We start from the raw sequence: 20,714 nt of genomic DNA, 5'->3' as shown, positions 1-20,714 counted from the left end.
TGTGAGGTTTGTGGGAAGACGTTTGGACTGAGAGCCTCGCTAGCCCAGCACAGTAATGTCCATGCAGGTAACAAAACAAACTATTCAGGGCTGGAAAAATAAATGGCACTGCGAGGTTGGGTCTGAATCACTTTCCAGTTTGGATGGTGACATTTTATTCCCGAATCACTTTTATAAGCTCCCTGAATTAGGTGATGAAGAGAAGCAGGGCTTCTCTTGTTAAACAGGGCACAGTAGTGTCTTGTATTGGATGATGCTTGCCCAGAAGACTGAGGCCCGTTTGGTGCTGTTGAAGGATGTCAGAGCAGAAGGAGCAGAGAGTGTAGTTACTGTTATTCCCCTTGCAAGATCAGGGAGCTGTTTTCAGGCTTTCCTTTGCAGTCAAGAAACATTTATCGCATAACTTTAAAACCCAGGGCCCCAAGTGTGTATCTCCTATGTACTTCCCTTTATCAATATCGATCTTTTCAGTGAAAAACCTTTAGGCTTTTTGTTTGCTGAAATCAGGGCCAAAAGAACCTGCTTCTTGGGTTTTGTTGTTTTTAGAGACCCGTCCATATTTCTGCGAGCAGTGTGGGAAAACGTTCACCCAACAGGGCGCTCTCCGCCGCCATCAGCGCATTCACACCGGGGAGAAGCCGTACAAGTGCAGAGCTTGCGAGAGAACCTTCACGGACATGTCCACCTTGCGCAGACACGTGTCGGTACGCTGCCTCTTGTGTGTCAGTGTGGCAGGCAGACTGCGGCGGTGACATTTAACTACTGAGAAAAGTTTCTTGCCTTAATGAGGGCTTATGTTGGTGAGGAGTATTAGGGTTGGGGGATTGATCTACCATCTACACACAGCTTTTAAAAATTTATTTCTGAAGTGTGCAGAATTTTCCTTCAGCAGCACAGCAGCTCCCACTGCTGGCTGTCAAAGCATTCATCCCCCAAGTACTTGTATTGTCTTCAAATGGAAAATCTAGTCTTGTGAAAACATATGAGGAAGGACTAGCTATTTAAAATGCTTATTACTGATTGCATCCTTGGCGGTGGGTCTGGCCCCGGCCCCCCGCGGCCTTGCTGTCTCGCTGCCTCCCTCAGCCGCTGTCCCTTACCCCTTCCCCTTACAGCCGGGCGGCCGCGGCGGCCCTTGCGCCGGGCGCTGCTCTCCGCTCTGCCCCCGCCGTGAGGAGGTAGCGGGACGCTACCCGTCATCCGCGGCCCTTTCTGAAGGGGAGAGGAAGTAGAGGGCGGGGGGCGGGACACCTCCCTCAGCAGCGGGTCTGCAGCCTCATCGCCTGTCCCAGGTGCGGGCAACCAGCTGGGCATCCTCTCCCTGTCACCCGTCGGGGGCACCTGCCTGCTCTTCTGGCCAGGGACAGATGTGCCTGTGTGCTGGCAGCCCATCTTCGGGCCGCTGTGGCAAGCAGGGGAGGCCGAGAAAGGCTGCTGAGGAGGAGGAGGGCGACTGGCCTTGTCACATGAGCTGTGGGCAAGCATGTGGCCATGCCCCATCCTCCTTCCATGCAGGAGTCTCCTGGTCTGGTCTGGGGTCAGTGCACGTCTCTGAATGGCCCTGCACTCTTACGAGGGCTGTCGGGTCTTTGTGGGATGCTCTAGCCTGTCGTCTAAAAACTTGGGCTGGGTGTGCTGTCCTTTGCTTTGCAGGTTTAACTTCTGTTTCAGCAAGTTTAACTTCTGCTTCAGCACTGCAGATCATGCGTGTTATGGTGCCATGATTGTAGTTTCAATAGTTGAAGCAATCCTAAATGAGGCAAGTTAGTGCTTAGCAGTAATGTCTCTTAATAGACTGCATGGAATTGGTGGTGCAGAAGAACAGACAAGCTTGTGGGTCCACAAGCACTTCTGTTACATCTAGCTGTGGCTCTTTTTGTCTCTTTTCAGCTAGTTTTGCCTCTGGAAGGGGACCCATTCATGGTGTGTCATGAGTGGCCTTATGCAAGAGTTGTTTTCATTTATCTCAGTTCCATAGGTTAGTCCTAGTGAGCAGGCTGTTTGCAGATTTTCAGGCTTTGTCTTTTTTAAGATTAACGTAACGTACTTCTGTTGAAGATGTCCTGCTAGGGCCGTGCTCAGCAGCTCAGTATACCAAGCAAGGCAATGAAAAGCCTTCACACACACCGTATCTTACTGTATGCGTTGGATTACTGCTCCTCCCGTGAACAAATTCCAAACCAGCAGAAGGTTAGCGATGCGAGTGATCTGTTTTCACAGTGGCTTTTGATTCTGCAAATACTATTCTGGGAAGAACAGGACGTTTCTGCTTTGCAGCCTTAAGAAAAATGGAATTGGCAGTGTGTCTGTTAACACATGTGTCTGTGGTCAGCTCCTGAAACGAAGAGCTCGTTCACCCCAGTGGGAGAAGTCTGTGGTTTGGGTTCTTGTTTCCTGTTGGGGATCACCGTTTTCTGCATGTGACCACAGCTTTCACTGTGTGTTCAAAGGGAAAATAGATGGATAGTTGTGAAATAACATGATAAGTAGTTCAAAAATAATTGCATTGAGGGGAAAAAAGTTACATTTTGATATTCCTGATTATTTCAGATACAGCATTCAGCGCATCTTTCCTTAATTCATCCTCAAATACTTGGAACGCCAGTGTCATATAACTGGGGGGAAAAAAATTGCAGAGTGACTGTAGAAAGGGAAGCAAAGTTTGAACATCATCTTTTATCATTATTTATAAGAGTCAGCCTTTCGGTCAGGAGTCAAATCATGTCATTCTCATGCGTACAGAATTTCTATCAAAAGCGGAGCATGGCATTAGGGTTTGCATATAAAAGTGGATAGTGTTTTGAGAATGTTTGGTGAGCTCTAAGCTGGCACAGGTGATTCTTTGTCCTCTTCCTCAGTCTTTTGTTTTAGTTGTAGTAACTCAGTGTTGGTTAGAATAACGTTATCAAAACTATTTAAATCTTAACAGTAAGCTTACTGTGCTGAAGATTTAAAGGCTAGGAAACAGGAGGAGTTTGGTTCTGAGCATAATCTTTTCCTGTAGAATCTAAGGCCAGGGTTTGGGTGCCCATGATGGATTGTGTTCCCTATTCTCCGACTTGCTTGTTGCATGAGGTTGGGGAAACGATTCTACTTCCCTCAGGTCTTGTCTGCCTTATTTATAAACTCCTTAGGGCAGGAGCTCCCTGTGTCTTTTTACCTTATGTAGTATCAAGTCTGTGAAGCTTTCATTTTACATGGCTACTGATAATCTCACTGAACTATGTGTTTTGTAGCTCTCCATTTTTACAGTTTCTTGAAAATATTTTATCAAAACTGTTTTAACAGAAAATTGAATTGGGACATGAGTCTTAACTTTTGGTTTGTTGAAATGAGTATCGACTAAAATTGGAGTTTATATCTCTATGGGAGGAGAAAGAGTATCTCTGATGCTATGAATGTTATTCTCGTGTGTATTTTTCATACTTAATATGGCTTCCCTACAAATAGAAGAAAATTCATATTAATGTAAAAGTACATTATTTTTTTGATCTTTCTGAACAAGACTTCTAGTGTCCCATGTATAAAAGGCTGCAAGTCTATAGTATGTGCAGGGAGAAGAAAACTTAATAACTTTTAGGAAGTGGAAAGAAATTCTTCAGATTCAAAATGCAGGCATACGTAGTTGTTAGGAATGCAGTGAAACTCAATAGATTGCAGGGGAGGGTATTGCCCAGAGCATTTTCAGAGTTCACAGAAATATTGTTTGTTCTGGGACAAAGCATTAAAAAAATCAGTTGAGAACTTTGGAGCAACTTAAAACGTTACTTGGAAATGCAACGTAACCTAAATCATATTGGAAAGGGCAAAGCCCTCTTGTAAGGCTACAAATGGCTATGCAAAATTTAGAAGCTGTACATCCATTTTGAGTGATGAATTTTTTAAAAAAGAAAACTTTGAGGGTGTCATGATTTCTTAGGTTTACAGTTTGGGAATATGGTTATGCAGTCTCCCATGCTTTGGTTGCTTAAGCATTTGGAATTTTATCCAAGTCTTGTTTTAAAAGTCTTATCTCAAAAGCCTGTTTAAGAAAGTCTTTATTTAGGATTGCAGTTAACTTTTACTTCATCCTACCTTTCTATTATTGCCTCATTAGGAGGGAGAATAATTTCTTAATTCCACATGCCTTAATGAGAACATTTCTTCTGATCTTCCTCTGTTTGCTTTGTCCCTATTACAGGTTCTAATAGTCTCTAGTGTTTCGGGTAAAATTATGGCTGAGATTTAAACTCAAATTAACTTCAGAGAAATCTCTGTGTATGACTGGCAGCATGGTTAGGGATATATGGCATATGACTGCTTAGGGTGGCACTTTTTGAAATCTGTGCTTCTAGCCAGACTTTTCACAGTGCTTTTTTGAAAGTCTGTTTTCTTAAGATCAAGCACCTAAAGCGCTTAAATTTGAAGTGAAGCACTCTCGAAAGTCTGACATGACTTTTGGCTGCTGAAATATTTTGAGTTTTGTTAGCTTCCGTGCAAATAGCTAACATGCAATGTTATTAACAGCTTTTTGCAGAGAGAAGAAAGATGGAAAGTAATGCAGTTTTACTGGAATCCAAATCCTCTCCTATCAACCTGCTGAATGAAATGCATCAGCTGCGTCTCCTGGGCCACCTCTGCGACGTGACTGTCAGCGTGGAGTATCAAGGTGTCAGGGCAGAGTTTGTTGCTCACAAGGCTGTACTGGCAGCAACAAGCAAATTTTTCAAGGAGGTGTTCCTTAATGAGAAGGGCATGGATGGCCCAAGGACCAACGTGTTCTTGAATGAGGTCCAGGTTGCTGATTTTGCTTCATTTCTTGAGTTTGTTTACACTGCTAAGGTAGAAGTAGAAGAAGACAGAGTGCAGCGTATGCTAGAAATAGCCGAAAAGCTGAAGTGCTTGGACCTCTCGGAAACCTGCTTTCAATTAAAGAAACAGATGCTTGAATCAGTGCTGTTGGAGTTGCAAAACTTCTCTGAATCACAGAACTCTGAGGAGGAGAGCGCTACCCAGCCAAGCATTTTGCTCGAGTCCAAAGCAGCTGCTGTGGCAGAAACTGACCAAGCGGACTGTCTCCTGGATCCTCCAGATTCCCCAGCAGACAGTCCCAGCAATGGAGTGTCTCCTGAGATGCCAGCTGCCAAATCAAAAGAGAAAATGGACAAAAAGAAGGAAATGATGAAGCCTCCTTATGCCAAAATCAGAAGGGCAAGTGGGAGACTGGCCGGGAGGAAAGTGTTTGTAGAAATCCCAAAGAAGAAATACACAAGGCGGCTGAGGGAGCAGCAGAAGAATGCAGAGGTTGCTATTGAAGAAAACAAATACCCTCAAAATCAGGATATGTGTGATATGGAGAGGGAGGAGGAGCAAGCAGAGAACAACATCAAACCTGAAAGCGAAGAATGTGATGGCAACTTTGAATCCGAAGAAAACCTGAAAAAATCCAAAGAGGATAAAAAGAAACGAGGCAGTAACTTCAAGTGCAGCACATGCGAGAAGGAATTCCTGTATGAGAAAAGTTTTCTCAAACACATAAAGCACAGCCACGGCATTGCAGCCGAAATCATTTATCGGTGTGAAACCTGCAGTCAGACCTTTGCCAACCGGTGCAACCTAAAAAGCCATCAGCGCCATGTCCACAGCAGTGAGCGCCACTTCCCTTGTGAGCTCTGCGGTAAGAAGTTCAAGAGGAAGAAGGACGTCAAGAGGCACATTCTCCAGGTTCATGAGGGTGGTGGGGAGCGTCATCAGTGCCAACAGTGTGGAAAGGGGTTGAGCTCCAAAACTGCCTTGAGGCTCCATGAAAGGACGCATACAGGCGACAAGCCTTATGGGTGCACAGAGTGTGAGGCTAAATTTTCTCAGCCTTCTGCACTTAAAACACACATGAGGTATGAACAGACTTAACTGGCCTTGTTAGATTCTGGGGGGAGAAGCAGAATCCCCTGGAACACACCTTGAGCCTTCAAGTGAAGTGGGGATGTAAAACATGACTGACTGGAAAGTGTCCCTATTTCCTTTTTTCATAGCTTTTTTTTTATTTATTTATTCTTCCCTGCTTTTCAGGTTAAGGGAATTGCTGAAACTTTCTTTAAGCCAAAGCAGAAGTGCATGGGCAAGGCTTGCTGCTGCTGGAGCACAGGGTTAACTTTTCTCATGGGAGTAGACCTATTAAGAGTCAATGGGATGTTTCATGTGAGAAAGCAACCCCCATGACAAATTATTTGTAGGATTAGGGCTATAATGATTTCAGCTTATTTTATGTCTCTTTATATTCAATAGAATAATTAAATAGAATATTATGCAGTAAGTGTGAAAATACTCTAAAAAGATTTGGCATGTATTAAATTGAAGAACACCAGATTTGGGTGCTAAGCATAGAAAGCAACTGATATATGACAAGAAACAGGCTGACATGTCACCGTCTGAAGGTGAGTGAAGCACTGAAGATACCCACACAGAGCTGATGAAATCAGTTGTAGTGCTTCTGTTGCACTGAGTCCCGAAGGTGGAGGTGCAAACGCATGGGCTTGAAAGTTCATGGGAGAGACATTTTTATCAAGGCAAAAATTGTAGCTATTAAAGGCTTTAGCCTGCTTTTATCAGTCTACCAAAGCGGTCATCTGCAACCAAAGTTGAGATTATAGTCAGGGAGGAAGCATGGAGAGGGAGGTATAGAAGAAATACCCCAAAGTACTACTACTCAGACCCGAAGGAGAGTGCAGTGGTGTTCCTAGGTGGCATTCCCTACAAGGTAGAGGGGGCCATTAACCACTGCTTTGTTTTGCTGCCCCATTTGAAGTCAGTGGGTTTACTGCTGGCAGTAGAAAGCACATCCAGAAGCAAGCTTCTGCTAGAGTGCTCCTATGATGTTCTTGCTGATACAGCTGTCTCTTCCATCATGTCCTTTCCTAACTGCAAGTAACTGCTTTGTGCTGCTTAAAAAAAATGTATTTTTTGTCCTAAGTGGAGTTTCTCCTCCAGTCGAATGCTGGAAACTCAGTGCTGCCCTAACTTTTTTATCATGACAGTCTGTGTATTGTTAAATCTGTGCTCTTCCTGTTGATGTATATTGCCATGCCATGAAAACTGGCCTCTGTTGGCTGTGTTCCTGCAGCACTGATCAAGAGTCCTGAAGCATGCGTGGGCTCAAAAATTGAAGTTAGGGTAAACTGGCAGAGACAGCAATTCTGTAAACTGCCCTTCCTGTACCCACAGACTTCCGCAGGAGATGATACCACAAGCTTGGGCTGACAGAAAACTGATTGTGTAAAAGTAGCATCTTTTTATTCCACTCCTTGGGTGCTGCTTGCTCCAGAGTAGCCAGTGACACTCTTACTTGATGGCCCTGCAAGAGCAGCGTGCCAGGGAACATATCACTTATATTCTGTGTATTTTATTGATAGTGTCAGCGACATAAAGACACCTACTTTACTTAAGATCCCAAGAGGTGGTTACATTTTTCTTTTAGTCTGTCTACCTGGATACAAGTTTTCTAAGCTTTACTCAATTTTTACCTTTAAACATTTGTTTTTACCCTAAATAAATTTCTGGATCTGGGCCTTGATCATACAGCACATACATGATTGAGTAATAAAAGCAGCACTGCAGAAACCACAATGCAGAATTTGGCCCAGCTGAAGGTATTTTTAAAAGACACTAAAACTTGTACAGGCATATAGTCACTCAGAAGAGAGTGTCTACGAAGTGAAGATGACTTGTGTTTTTCTGCAAAGGAAAGAGAAATACCGTGGTGGTTTTAATGTTGCTTTCTCATTTCAGAATCCATACTGGTGAAAAACCTTTTGCCTGTGATGAATGTGGTGCCAGGTTCACTCAGAATCACATGCTTATATATCACAAACGATGTCACACAGGTAAGGCTTGCTTTTGCAATGTGCTACATGTAGGAGGAGGCATGCTGTGAAACCAGGAAATCTTATTCTTGTTCAGAAAACACCCTGTTGTTGTTTTTTTATATAAAATCAGATATTCTTGTGCCTAGACACGGTTTTACTGAGAAGGTTTTCAGTAGGTGGATGGACAGACAGTGAAGAGGGTAAAAGGAGCAGATTAAAGAGAAAAAGAGTTCCCATCTGGCTGGGATCCAACGTAAGAAGTGTGGGCTGAGGCTGGACAGTCTTCAGTATCCAAAGATCTGTCAGCAGTAAAAGGTCTAGTTGAATTCTTAAGGGAAAAATGATGTCTCTGTAAGTCTGGAACGGTTTGCCCAAGGAGTATAAAACAGCTGTCTTGGCTTATTCTTATCTTTTTAAAAGCATGCGTCCTTTTTCTGGCTATCCTTCGTGGTGTAAATTTGTGTTTTGAATTGACCCTTCATACCACCCTTGAGTTGTGCGTGGTGCTTTTGAATCTCTTGGTTGACCTGTCTTCTGGCTGCCTTCTGTCAGTAACGTGTAACTAAATGTGGATGGCAGAAAACATTCAATTACAATGAAATATAATTCCAAGAACGCTTTCTGAGACGCATATAACTACAACTGGCTGCTTACAGGTGGGGAGGCCTTTCATCAGAGGCATGCAGCGTTTTGTTCATGATGAGAGTAAGCCAGAATACTCCAGTGATGGTGAGAAGACTGCTAGTTGCACATCTCCCTGGGCTTTTATTACACTGTGCAGAGCTGTAGTGTGCTGTTGGATAGGTGCAGTTGCCCTTGCACTTGGTGGGTTTTGTGCACATTTCTCACAGGAAAGCTCTGTGCCTTACGCAGAGATCCCTGCTGTCACCGTGGCCTGTTCAGATCCTTCTGCGAGGCTGGCGTCTGGTTTGTTTGTATCCAATAGCCTTCAGTTGTTGCTGTGTGATGGTTAATTCTCCTTTTCGCCCTTGCTATAGGAGAACGGCCTTTTATGTGTGAAACATGCGGGAAGAGCTTTGCCTCTAAGGAGTACTTGAAACACCATAACAGAATCCATACTGGATCCAAACCGTTCAAATGTGAAGTTTGCTTCAGAACGTTTGCACAGAGAAATTCGCTTTACCAGCATATAAAAGTTCACACAGGTAGGAGGTTCTCTTTTTTTGTTTGAAACACACCATCACAATTTAAAGATGTAGACCTCACAGTTGCTCAGTTCAGACAAGGGATTTCTCAGCTAGTGTTTCCTATTACTCTAATTCCTACCCTGCATGCACATTTTGATTCTTGATGCAGAGTGTTCCTTCATCCACTTCCCTTCTCCTGGTACTCCCCGTGCTTTGCACTGAGTTACAGCAATCCTCTGAACTGCTTCCAAAAGCTGTGCAGATATTGTTAAGAATGCTGCCAGGATTATTAGTGACCAGAGAACTCTGTCTGTTTTAGCTCTGAGCAGGGCACTGCAGAGAGCTGATCTCATTCCTCTCTACTTGCCCACCTTTCACATTTGTATTCTCTCCTGCTTGGATTTTCACTTTGGTGTCTGTTTTATTCCCACCTGCTCCTATTTTTTTTGAGTCTAAAGCAGTGTCCATAGGTACAGTCACACTGATTTTCAGGTGGTGCTGTCAGTGTGGAAGGACAAGTGAACAGTCACTTTCACTCTTGGCAACTTTAGCATTTCTTTCCATTTTATGCTCTCTCTTACCCCGCCTCTTCAGAGGGACAGCACTCTGGTTTCTTCCCAGTGCTAGCTTGAAATTTCATCCCTCCCATAGAATCTTAGACTTGCTTTCTCTCTGAAGTTTTTTGCTTGCTCTCTCCAAGTCCACATTATTCAGCAATACAGAAGGTTGCAAACAATCATGTGTAATAAATACCACACTTTCTTATCCAGTGCCACCCTGTAGGGAGCATCCTTGCCAACATTCTCTGTTAACAACATTCTTGTGTGGCTGCCATGCCTTGCTGTTTACTTCCTGCATCTGTGTGTTTAGTGTGACGTTGGTATAGGGGAAGCAGGGGACATCGGTGTGGCAGTGCTGATGGGAACCATTTTTCCCTGGTCTGGAATGTCATCTCTTTTTCTGTGACACCACTTGGCAGCTGTAAGAAAGTTTTTTTGTCATCTCTTTTTCTGCCTTAGCCAAGGAAGAAGTAAACATGCGGTTGTTTCAACAAGTGCTTAATAAAGTGACTGCAGCAAGCCAGTTTGTGATGTATTTGGAGGTAACCTGGAGGTTCATGCTCACAGAATGTACCTTGTAAATAGGAAAACTTGTATTCTGGGACAGAACTTTAGTTGCTAATGGGAAATATGTGTGAAAAATGTGGAGGCTTCAGTGGTTGCACAGATATATGCAGGCTATGAGTCTAGCTCTTAAAGTGTGTTTGCTTACTTTAGATGTGTCAAAATTTACCCAACTGTGAGAATTCTGAAAACATCTTGCTGCTTTTTTTTTTTTTTTTTTTTTTTTTTGTGCCTTATTGTTTCATGAAGTACAGGAGTTACTTGAGGTTCCCCAGGGAGCAGCACTCGTAATCCCCTGGCACCACTGCTTTAACGCTATGCTCTGCTCTTAGGTGAACGACCCTACTGCTGTGACCAGTGTGGGAAGCAGTTCACGCAGCTGAACGCGCTGCAGCGGCACCACCGAATACACACGGGGGAGAAGCCCTTCATGTGCAATGCCTGCGGGCGAACTTTCACTGACAAGTCCACCCTCCGACGGCACACTTCGGTAAGAACCTGTCATTCCACTACCTTGTAGCCCCTGCACCTTCCTCTCTCGACTTTGTCAGGCCCAGAGGGGACTTCTGTCCTGGTTTTGTTGGGTTTAGCACATCGTCCTCTCTCTGACATGGCATTACAGTACTCAGTTTGTGTTCAGTCCCGAGTCTGCAGTGAAACTGTTCTCAGTCCTTTGTAGCATACCCACGCAGGTCATGCCTGAGGGCTCTCGAGTCACAGATTTGCTCTGAGTGTCTTGACAACAAGGAGAATTTGTGTGGCAAGCGACAGAATTCACTGTCTGGGCCAGGCTCTCTGCTGGACTGGTTAGATGCTTTAGGAGAACTGGAAGCTCCCCAGGGACACAGATTGGTGCGTGGATGTATATTTGGGATAGTAACGTGCGATGAAGAGAGAGATCTTTTCTACCAGCATCAAGAATGGGCCAGATCCAAGCTTTTGCCTCCTGGACAGTCATTGTGTGTTCAACCTTCTGGTTTTTGGTTATCTTTTTTTCAGATACACGATAAAAACACACCCTGGAAGTCCTTCCTTGTTGTTGTTGAAGGGGCATCTAAGAACAACGAAAGTCACAAAACAGAGCTTCCCGACGAAGAGTATGAGGTGTCACCTAAACTACCAGAGAAGCTGCTGTCTTTTTCTGAAAACAGCCACTATCAACACTTGACTGCTGTCCCAGGGAGCGTGACTGCGCTGCATGACAGTGGTTCTGCCACGGGACCAGACTGTAAATCAGATGGGACTCCAGGAGCCCAGGAAGCCCTCATAGCTACCACTCTGAGCGAGCTGACAGTGCTGCATACACAGACAGACTCTCTCCAGCCACAGCTTCATGCTCTGGTGAATATGGAATAATTTGGTATTTACAACTCCACTTTAAGCTGCGCCTTTTGTATAATCCTTTGACTTTGCCAATAACCCACTGAGGGAACTAGAAGCCGAACAAGGAAGTGGGGTTAGACATGAAAGACATGTGCTGTGTTTCCAGAATTCCCTCCAAAAAGTCATTACCACCCCCAGTGTATCGCTTCATCTCCTGAAGGCAGGGCAGAGTAGCACCACAGCAGAGGGGTGGTGGCAGAGGAGGCAGAAGTCTGGGGAAGTTCATTCCTTACAAATAAAAGGGTGTAGTTCCACTTGTTTGCTCTCGCTGGCCTGCAGTGGAAAGAAGTACCTACATCCAGAGAGGCTGTAAAGAAGGTGCCAGTTTGATTTGCAGCTGATGACACATGTACAATCAAGAGAAATGACAATGTGTTTCTCAGCCTAGTAACTAAGTTAATTGTGTTTTCCCTAGTGGGAATTCATACACAAAGTAAGTTTTACTGAATCACTTTTCAGGAAGTGTTGGTTTATCTCTGCTGTTGCCAAAGATACAAGCAGTGAGCCAGCTCACTCCTTGGGAATATGAGTGGAAGCAAGCTTTGGAAAGATCTGGGGTTTCATTCCAGGAGTTCTGATTCTCTAGTAGCAAAACGGGCAAGTGGGAGCAAAGTGCTGCATCTGTACAGGTGCTGGGATTATCTTTACATTATGGTGCACTTTGACACTTGGGTTCAGTCAGGCACTCTTCATCTTCTAACTGCTCCAGATTACGTACAACTTGGCAATTTGGAGAGAAAAACATCTCTTGTAAAAATGCCTATGAAAAGTAAGTGTAGAAAGACAACTATTGGCCGTTTTCTGTGAATTTGTATCATTTGAGCTGTTTTCTGGTGGCTCAGAGAGATCAGCAATGCTCTTTTCTCCACCATCACTTAAACAGAGCTGCAGACCTCCTTTTATACTCCACTGGGAACAGTTAACTACTGTTCTGCTGTTGAGTTGCTACAGCCAATTCCACCAGTGCAAGAGTCTCCAGAGGTAAATTCCGTTCCAAACAGGAGGCAGTCAGGATTCTTATGACTAGCGGCATAAAGAGATTCGAGTAAGTAAAAAATGTACTGGACTATTCAAGGGATTTAGGCCTTTCTACCCCAGCTTGTGAGTACTTCGTAAGCCTACCTTGGCATCTCAACAGCGGTTTCAGGCTTGTGTCTGTTTAACTGGCCCCAGCGAGCTATTCAGAGGCAGGCCTTAAGAGCACAAGCAATGCAAAGGTGTTAATGTATTAGCATCTGCTGCTAAATTTTAGTAGAAAAACCCTGGCAATGCACCTTTGTTTGTTTTACATAAGGAAATGTGGCAAAATGCTCACAGGGACTGAAGGTACCAAGCGTGACTTCTGTTCAGCCCACACTCCAATGCTGCCACTCCACCAGCCAGCCCCAGCACCTGCTGGCTTTGGCATCCCCTGAGAATCACACCTCTGTTCTGGCACTGTGTACCCAGACAGACAGATCTTTCTTCCTATCTCCTCACCTTCCTTGGGGCTTGTCTCCCCTTGTTCTCCCCAGTTACTGCCTGTAGCTGAAAAAGCTGCAGTACAGAAAACCAGAGAGTTTGTGTCCAGGGTAAGCGTTTTTTCTATTTCCTTTGCTCACACTGAAGCTGGGCTGGAGTAAGGTTACTTTAGTTGACCTCACTCAGGAGGATTTGGAGCATTTTCCCTGTGCAGGGAAGGAAGCTTTGAAAGAGCTGGCACTGACAAAGAAACATCTGACTGGGATGACTCTTGGTTTTGGGAGCAGCTGTGAATCAACGGCAACTTGCTGGTACAATTAACATGTCAAACTCAGGATCACATTCCCAGTGCCACTATGTGAAAATCTGGAGCTTTTCTACTTCATTTTTCTGTTTTGCTTTTGTCTTTATTTTACTATTACTGTAGTATTTCCACAGAAACTTTCTTAGCTGAAGTTGCAAGAACTCCTCTGAGAGATTGCGTTAGTGTAAAGGTAAGCACAATCAAGCCTTGCTAGGGCCCGTTCTGAGGTTTAAGGGTTGGCAAAGCAATAACGATACCCAAACTGTGGCACAGAGCTATTTTTGAACCTTAAAGGGATCTTTGTGTTACTGTGGAATCATAATTTAATCTAGAGAAAGGGAATTTTTTTAAAAGAGCACACTTCCAAGAGGTTATATTTGAAATATTTATTCAAGCACGCTGTTCCTGTTGAAGCTCAGTATTCCCTGTGACCCATGTAAAGAGGTTGTAGATATATTTAAAGTCTGAGCATTAGCACTTGTAGCCAGGGAACCTTTTGTACTCCATGAATGTATGGAAGTGAGTTACTTGTATGACCTGTTCTTATTAAAATATTGAAATCTTGAGACTGACCCTTCCAGTGACTTGATCAAACATTTCTAAACCCTCTGCATAATGCATGGACGCCTGTCACTATGACTGTGCTAAGACTAGGCTAAGTTCCGATCCGGCTCAGTTGCAGGCCTGAATCTGTGGGGTGCCACCTCTTCCTCAGGCCTGTCACCCTGTCGGAGTACCAGCACATAGCCTGACTCTTCTGTGAGTTGAGCTGGCTTTCCAGGTGCTCACCTTCCACTAGATGTGAAAAAACATGCCTGAAGAAAAAGGAAATAGAACACTTTGGGACACTACCCTTTCCTACAGCTGACAGGTTGTACAACAGGCAATTAAGTGCCATGACAGCCACTGTAAAGTCATCAGCCAGGGCTTCCTACACAAGTATTCACCCTTAGCACAGGCCTTAACGGGTCACTAAAGTAATGGAATGGCAGCACTCTGCCTGCTGGCTTTTATCATCACACCCTACGGCTTTACACCAGGCTCCAGCCTGAGCCTGCCTTTTGCATTTTCCAGGAAGGAACATTTATCACTACTTAATTTCATGATTTTCACTTTATTAATGTACAGATTCACACAAAACATTATATTCTTGCTAAGGCTTTTCATTAGTAAGTTTTCATAGTACAGAGTGGTGTACTAGGGGGAAAATACAGCAGAGTGGCAGATCGTCACTTTAGAACTGTCACAATTTACCACTGATACACTGGAGGACATGCTGTAGCTTACTTACACAGAACTAACAGTTGTATTTTAATGATATTACTCCAGAGCACAGTAACAGACCACACAACCCCATGGGTACGGGCTTCTGCTCCACCAGCTCCCTCTGCACCTTGTCACAACTGTGCCTAATACTGACAATAGTAAAAGGGAACACCAAAAAAAAAAAAAAAGGCATAAAATCTTCACCTTGGTTCTGTATAATGCTAAGAAAAGTAAACCTCAGTGCCTGTGCATCCCTTTGCTGGGGCTCCAGAGGCGCTAGACACAAGTCCAGGTAAACCTGGAAACAAACAAAACTGGTTCCAACCCCATCCTTTTACCACAGTTCAGTGAGGAGATCAGAGCTGCAGCTCATGCAGCTTAGCTGTAGGAACCCCTACTTACCAGGCTGGCTGCAGCCTAAACTCTGCCTTTTTTCTGCCCAGTGGAGGTGGCAGAAGCATGCGAAGGACACCGGTAGAGGAACAGGAGGCCCTCAGAAAAACAGCAGTAGGTCCCTGCTTCTGCTGAGCCAAGGTGTGGACATAGATGAGGACCATGCATTAAACTGAATTTGAAGGATTTCTTTGCCAAGTTTGTGGGAAGGACCAATGTGACACATAGTGGTCTAAGCTAAAGTAATGGTTTTGAGGTTTAGCATGAGCTGTAGCCTTAAAAGCTCATCTGAGAAGTTAAGAAACTGAAGCTGCTTGGAAGAACTTTTGCAGTGCACCCACCTTGCCAGGTCTGCACAGCTCACGGGCCTGCTCTATCAAGTTAGGATGCACAGCATAATGTCTGCAAAAATAAGTGACCAGTGTGAGATCAATCAGGAAAACACAAAAATTAATTTGGCATGTACCAGGAGCGTTTTTGGGTCATCTTTTTCATAAGCTGGTGGTAAAGTACCACTTTAATAGAACTAAACCCTTTAGATTCATAAGCCAAACTGCGGTCAACTAAAATACCTGTATTAAAAACAAACAGATGAGAAGTACAAAAGCTGGCATTTTGGTTGCCAGAGACTATCACTTCAAGAGAAACAATAGGCAGTTCCCACCAAAGCTGCCTGCTGGGAGCTACCATGATGTTCCTGCTCTGGCCATGGAAGAGGACCCACTTAAAGCAGGTAGTTAATTACTTTTTCATTCTTTGCAGAGAAATACTAAGTGACAACTCCTGCTGACAAACTGCAGAGGCTCCCAAGCCCTTCTCAATATGTAGAGATGAAGTAAAAAGTAGCTCAATCCTCTAGTTAAACAAAGCACTGCATGGAAGAGCCCTGGTTGCAGACATTTAAAACCACATTTCTAAAATTACTGCAGGAATTTTTAAGTGTCTCTGCACCTTTTCAAAGCAAGCTTGATCCAAGTGTCACCCAGACAACTGAAACAAGGTTTCTGTATAACATCAGGTCTCGGTCAGTGCTTTTGCACATCCCAGGAATGAGGCGGCTTCGCCAAGAGGTTGGAAATTGAACGGGTACTGCCCGGCGCACACAGAAGACCTGTACTAGAGACGGCAGCGGGAGTTCATGTAAACGAAGAGTTAGAAAAATAGATTATTACTCAGGTCAAGTTATCTTGGGGTAGGAGGGATGGGATGCACCACAAAATAAAGTGGAAAAATAGATCCAAGAAAATAGAGGAGAACCTTACATTTTATATTTAGATCTGAAATACAAAATAGACCATTAACTAGGTCTACTCACAACAACTGTCACCAACCTAAGCAGTCCTGTCCCCTAGCACGTAACGCCTTCAGTGCGCGGTCCTTAGGTATGCTGTATTTATATGTGCACACATGTATCTGTATAGGGTGTATACACACACATGCACACTGTATATACAAGTCACAAAGCCTTTCACTAGCACCATTAGAAAAGCTCAATCATTTAAAAAACCAAGATCCAAGTGTCTCTGACAGTGGTCCATTTAGGAACAGAAAATGGTAACAATACAGCAACAGAGCAGAAGCAGTTATTTGTACCTTACTGGCACTGACAAAATATTTACATGCTGGAATCAATGGTACTGAGCCTTAAGACAGAACAGTGGGAAAAAACAGCAGTTCCAAGTGCAGACTTTGGATTCATCAGCTAACAAAACCAATAAAGAATTTCTGCCCTCAGAAAGATCTGCCAGTGACACCCAGAGCATCGCTTCTCATCTACCCATGTTGTCACAACAAAGAGCAGGGTACTAAAGAAACACACAAGTCATTGGATCTGTAAGCAACAAAATAAAGCTAGAGATTTTTTATCCGGTATCCTGTAATGGTCCTTGGCTGTAACACAAGAACAGATTACTTAGGCTGCATGCCACAAATACCACACACGATTCATTTCAGATCCCCATCCCCTTCTCCTTGGATTGACTTTTTGATGCGAAGCAACATGGTTGTAAGCCACTGATCCAACCGGGATATTGAATCAAATTCCTTAACCTATTAGGAAAAAAAAAAAAAAAGACAATTTAAATGGAGACATTAGAAAGCAAACAAGACTGCTGCAAAAGAAGCATTCTGCAGCTCTTAAGTACAGTCTTTTCAAACTTCTACTCTTCCCAGAAAAAAAATAAAATAATCTCTCCTGGGGGTTGTTTTGGGGCAGGATGGTGAAGCAGCAAAACACCCAGTGTTTTGCCCCACTGGACTTGATCACAGCACTCTAACAGCACACACACACCAAAGATTAAAAAAAAAAAAAAGAACAACCCACCATCCATGAGCACACTTTAGCAAGTTTATGACTACTTACTGCCTCGGTGTATGCCTCACAGTTCTGCTCCTCGTGGGCTTCCAGCAGTTTCTAGGAGAACACCATCAAAAATTAGAAAATACTCCGTTACAGCGTGTTCCCACAGAGCCAGCATGTGGGCACCTCGTCCCCAGGAGAGAGGGGACTGGGGCACCCATGAGTCCAGCAGCAGCACCTCCACAACCCATTCAAACCACCCACCGTGAACACAGAAACAGTTTGGGGTTTTTTTAGTCAGCTACAATCATCTTTCTGCTGCAGCCACTTCCACACGCCTGGTACAATGCAAAGCAAGTCTGATGTCCTCTAAAACATTCAAATAAATGACCAAACCTATGGCAAGGTGAAAAAGCACAAAGTAAAGCGCCATTGACGCATTGTCAAGTGTGACTATTATTTTAATACTGGCTTTACTCACTTTCAATAGCTTGCACTCCCGTGAATCTGTGAATGCTGGGAACATTTCTTCGTATTTCTCAAGCGCAAGCTGAAAGACAGCAGACAACCCTTACGCTCTTTTCGCACAAAACTATTTGCTTTTTATTTCAGCTTTTGCCTTCCAGTCCTAAAACCACACAGAGAGCTTGGGAAAGTATTCACAGCAACTCCGATATGATACAGCACTTCAAGCTCCAGTTCATGCAACAGCCACACAAATCCCCAGGCACCCAAGAACGTGTCTCAACCGGCAAAGGCTGATAAAGAAGGATGCAGAAAGTTTGGGATAACCACTGACCTTTGCGTTCAGTTCATCCACAATGAAGTGGCACAGAGCGGCTTTGAAGAAATACTCTTTCGCACTATACTTCAGTAAAGGATTATCCATTGTGTTTGTTCCAACCTAGGCACAAAATTATTAGTTGGGAAAGAAAATTGCATCATTAAGCACTGAATAAAAAACAGGACAGCTGATTAAAATTACATGCAGCACCACATGGCTGGCTGCAAATGAAGACTGGGATTAAAAAAAAAAAGTAAAAAATGTCAGCATCCATACAAAAAGCTCTTGGGAAGCCAGATGGATTTTTAACTCCTCCCAAGGGAAGTCAGAGACCTGCAGGCAGCCGCAAAAGTGCACCCACACAGCCCATCCCAGCTGCCCCAGTTCAGGGGTGCCACACTGGTACCTCAGTATGTCCTGTCCGATACGGGAGGGGGAAAGCAAGTCGACTTGGTGAAAATCTGCTACAGTATTAACCCTCCAGAAGCACAAAAGCAGCACTGGAAGTATTCCCAGGTAAATAACTGGCACAAAGGCAAAGCAATCAAGTTTACAAATTTTGGGGGGAATTTTCTGCCAAACGTATTTGTAAACACCATCAAAAGTGCAATTATACATTTCCTTCTCACTGCTTCGCCCAGCCTTTCTCTAGAAACAATAGAATTTTGGGGAAAAAAACGCCTTTGGTAAGTTAAAGCAGCTTATAAAAGCAAAGAAACAAACCATGTCTCAAAGGCATAATCGGCCCTGAAGTAAGTAAGATTCTAGGCTGCGGGAATTTTGTGAGACCAACACACTGACCTGCTTTTCATTTTCAAGAAATGTCTGCCCCATTGGACAAAGCACGCACCCTCACCTGCTCATAGATCTCTATCGCCTTCTGGTACTGCTCCAGCTGCGCGGCATAGGCAGCCACCTTCAGCAGACACTTGTTGGCTGAGCTAAAATCAATAGTGTTCAAGTAAGCAATTGTGTCCTGGGTAAAAACAAATCCAAGCACTACTGGTACTACTCAGTGTACATAAGAGCAGGATCCAAAAGCTGCAAATCAGGGAATTAATTTTTTTTTAAGACCCAGAATTCAAACACACAGAAAGGCACGAAGACCTTTCGCTCAGCACGGACCTGGTAAACACCCTTCAATCCCTCCGTGCTTTCTCCACACCCAAAACAGGCACCCCAAACCAGACAAGCCTGCGTGCAGCAGGAGAACCTTAAACAGAAATTCAAGGAGGACTTGAACATCCCACCATGGGACATTTTAGAAGAGGCTGGCATGCAAGCACATGGGCCAACTAAGACAAATCCCTGTCTGCAGCCCTTCCTTGTTGTAACCCTCTCACAAAGACCACTTGCCTGTTAGACTCCTCTCCTTTGTAATAGTCTGCAGCCTGCTCGTAGTGTGCAATTGCCTGGGGACAGAAACACCATGCTTCAATGCCACTTCAGAAGTACAATTTTTGGTCAGACAGGCATAGAGCAACCACGTTCATAAAAGCTTTCCCATTCTGTGCACAAAGGGAGGCAGCTTCTGCTGAAGTGAGGTGCTGCCATGCATCCTCCACACATTCAGAACAAGAGGCTGCCCTTGGGAATTTGACTGTGACCATGTTAAGTGTCCCAAACTCCAATGCAAGTTCAATTACTCTTGAGGTAATAGCTACAAACACTTATAATCACAGTATGACAAGGTTTCTGCTGGATTTGCCGCAACAGAATAAACTGCAACATCCCTGGCATAGCAGGGCTTGATTTAAGTGGGGCTACACAACACTGAAGTCACTAACAGAGATAGATGGGAGCCAACAAAGTGGAGCTAAGGAAGCAGATGATTGTCTAGAAAATAGTATCTAGAAACCATTACATTTGTGTTCTGCAAACTTCAAGCAGAAGCTTTGCAGCCAGCTGATCTGATGCAGGATTCTGCTCAGGGCCCTCAGTTTATGGGAACAAGAGAGGGTCAGCGCTGAACCGCAAACTAAAAATAGCAGCTGCCTCCTTTGGGTGCATCAGGAAAGAGCTGCAGAACTGCCCCACAACTTTCCCAAAGTGCTTTTCAGATGTGAAGCACCACTTCAGTCAGGGTTTCTCACCTGGGCATTTCTGCCAACCCTGTCATGCTGCCGCTCAGCAGAGGGGCATACGGAAGAGTGTGCAAGACTGCCCAGCAAGAGTCACTCTGGGAAAAATCATCGGTCACCCCGTTAACGCTAACTTCAAGTTACAGGCGACATGCACTGACGTAAAGCAGTCCGGTGCTGGGTGGGAAGCGGGTTTTATCGGCCGCGCTGAGCTCAGCGCTGCTCTGGCTGGGGAAGGAAATGCAGCCACCGCCGCAGTAGCACCTACAGCACAGCACCAGCAGCGCCTAGCATCTTTACCTTTTCGATATCTACCAGCTCAGCCTCGTAGATCTCCGCAATGGTGATGTGGTGCTTGGCAGCAATAGTGAATCGCCCCTAGGGAAGGCAGAGGTTGCACGTGAGATGGGGGCTCCCCCTCCGCCCAGCACACGCAGCATTTACCAAGCTGCAGCTCTTAACAAGCACACTGGCTTGCAAGCTGCCCGTGCAGCTTCTTACCATGTCAGTGTAGATATCAATAGCTGCATTTAAGCAGTTGATGGCCTCTGCAGCATGAGTGTTCAGGAAAAACAACAGTCAGCCAGCGTGTCAGACTTCCCAGCCCAAGACACCCCCCCCCCCCAAAAA

General features: G+C 44.5%; 2 protein-coding genes across 3 annotated transcripts in view; one reads left to right on the top strand and one right to left on the bottom strand.

The window, feature by feature from the left end:
* Window positions 1-1,233: 1,233 nt before the first annotated feature.
* Window positions 1,234-16,426, top strand: GZF1 (GDNF inducible zinc finger protein 1). Its single transcript, XM_026844936.1, has 6 exons — window positions 1,234-1,292; window positions 4,507-5,873; window positions 7,765-7,859; window positions 8,840-9,007; window positions 10,446-10,603; window positions 11,113-16,426. Exons 2-6 carry the CDS (start codon window positions 4,528-4,530, stop codon window positions 11,467-11,469), a joined length of 2,124 nt encoding a protein of 707 aa, XP_026700737.1. The 5' UTR covers window positions 1,234-1,292; window positions 4,507-4,527; the 3' UTR covers window positions 11,470-16,426.
* NAPB (NSF attachment protein beta) overlaps window positions 14,360-20,714 on the bottom strand; it is an 8,403-nt gene continuing 2,048 nt past the window's right edge. Inside the window, exons 3-11 of one of the 2 annotated variants that reach the window (XM_026844938.1) lie at window positions 20,586-20,632; window positions 20,385-20,462; window positions 19,360-19,415; window positions 18,860-18,944; window positions 18,019-18,123; window positions 17,701-17,769; window positions 17,283-17,333; window positions 16,862-16,969; window positions 14,360-15,322 (exon numbers count right to left, since the gene is read on the bottom strand). In XM_026844938.1, coding sequence (XP_026700739.1) covers window positions 16,865-16,969; window positions 17,283-17,333; window positions 17,701-17,769; window positions 18,019-18,123; window positions 18,860-18,944; window positions 19,360-19,415; window positions 20,385-20,462; window positions 20,586-20,632 — 596 coding nt within the window. In that variant the 3' untranslated portion in view covers window positions 14,360-15,322; window positions 16,862-16,864. Of the gene's footprint in view, window positions 16,970-17,282; window positions 17,334-17,700; window positions 17,770-18,018; window positions 18,124-18,859; window positions 18,945-19,359; window positions 19,416-20,384; window positions 20,463-20,585; window positions 20,633-20,714 lie in introns of both variants that reach the window. The other variant, XM_026844937.1, reaches the window with a different exon arrangement.

This window comes from Athene cunicularia, assembly GCF_003259725.1.
Source record: "Athene cunicularia isolate RWA chromosome 3 unlocalized genomic scaffold, athCun1 chr3_part1, whole genome shotgun sequence".
Classification (NCBI taxonomy): Eukaryota; Metazoa; Chordata; class Aves; order Strigiformes; family Strigidae; genus Athene; species Athene cunicularia.
Note: the sequence above shows the minus strand (reverse complement) of the source record. Positions and strands in the feature narration are given on the sequence as shown.

Coding starts and splice junctions, on each gene's coding strand:
- GZF1 (XM_026844936.1), top strand. CDS start 4,528: ATGGAAAGTAATGCAGTTTTACTGGAATCCAAATCCTCTCCTATCAAC. Junction 5,874..7,764: donor GCACTTAAAACACACATGAG/GTATGAACAGAC, acceptor TTCTCATTTCAG/AATCCATACTGGTGAAAAAC. Junction 9,008..10,445: donor GCATATAAAAGTTCACACAG/GTAGGAGGTTCT, acceptor CTCTGCTCTTAG/GTGAACGACCCTACTGCTGT.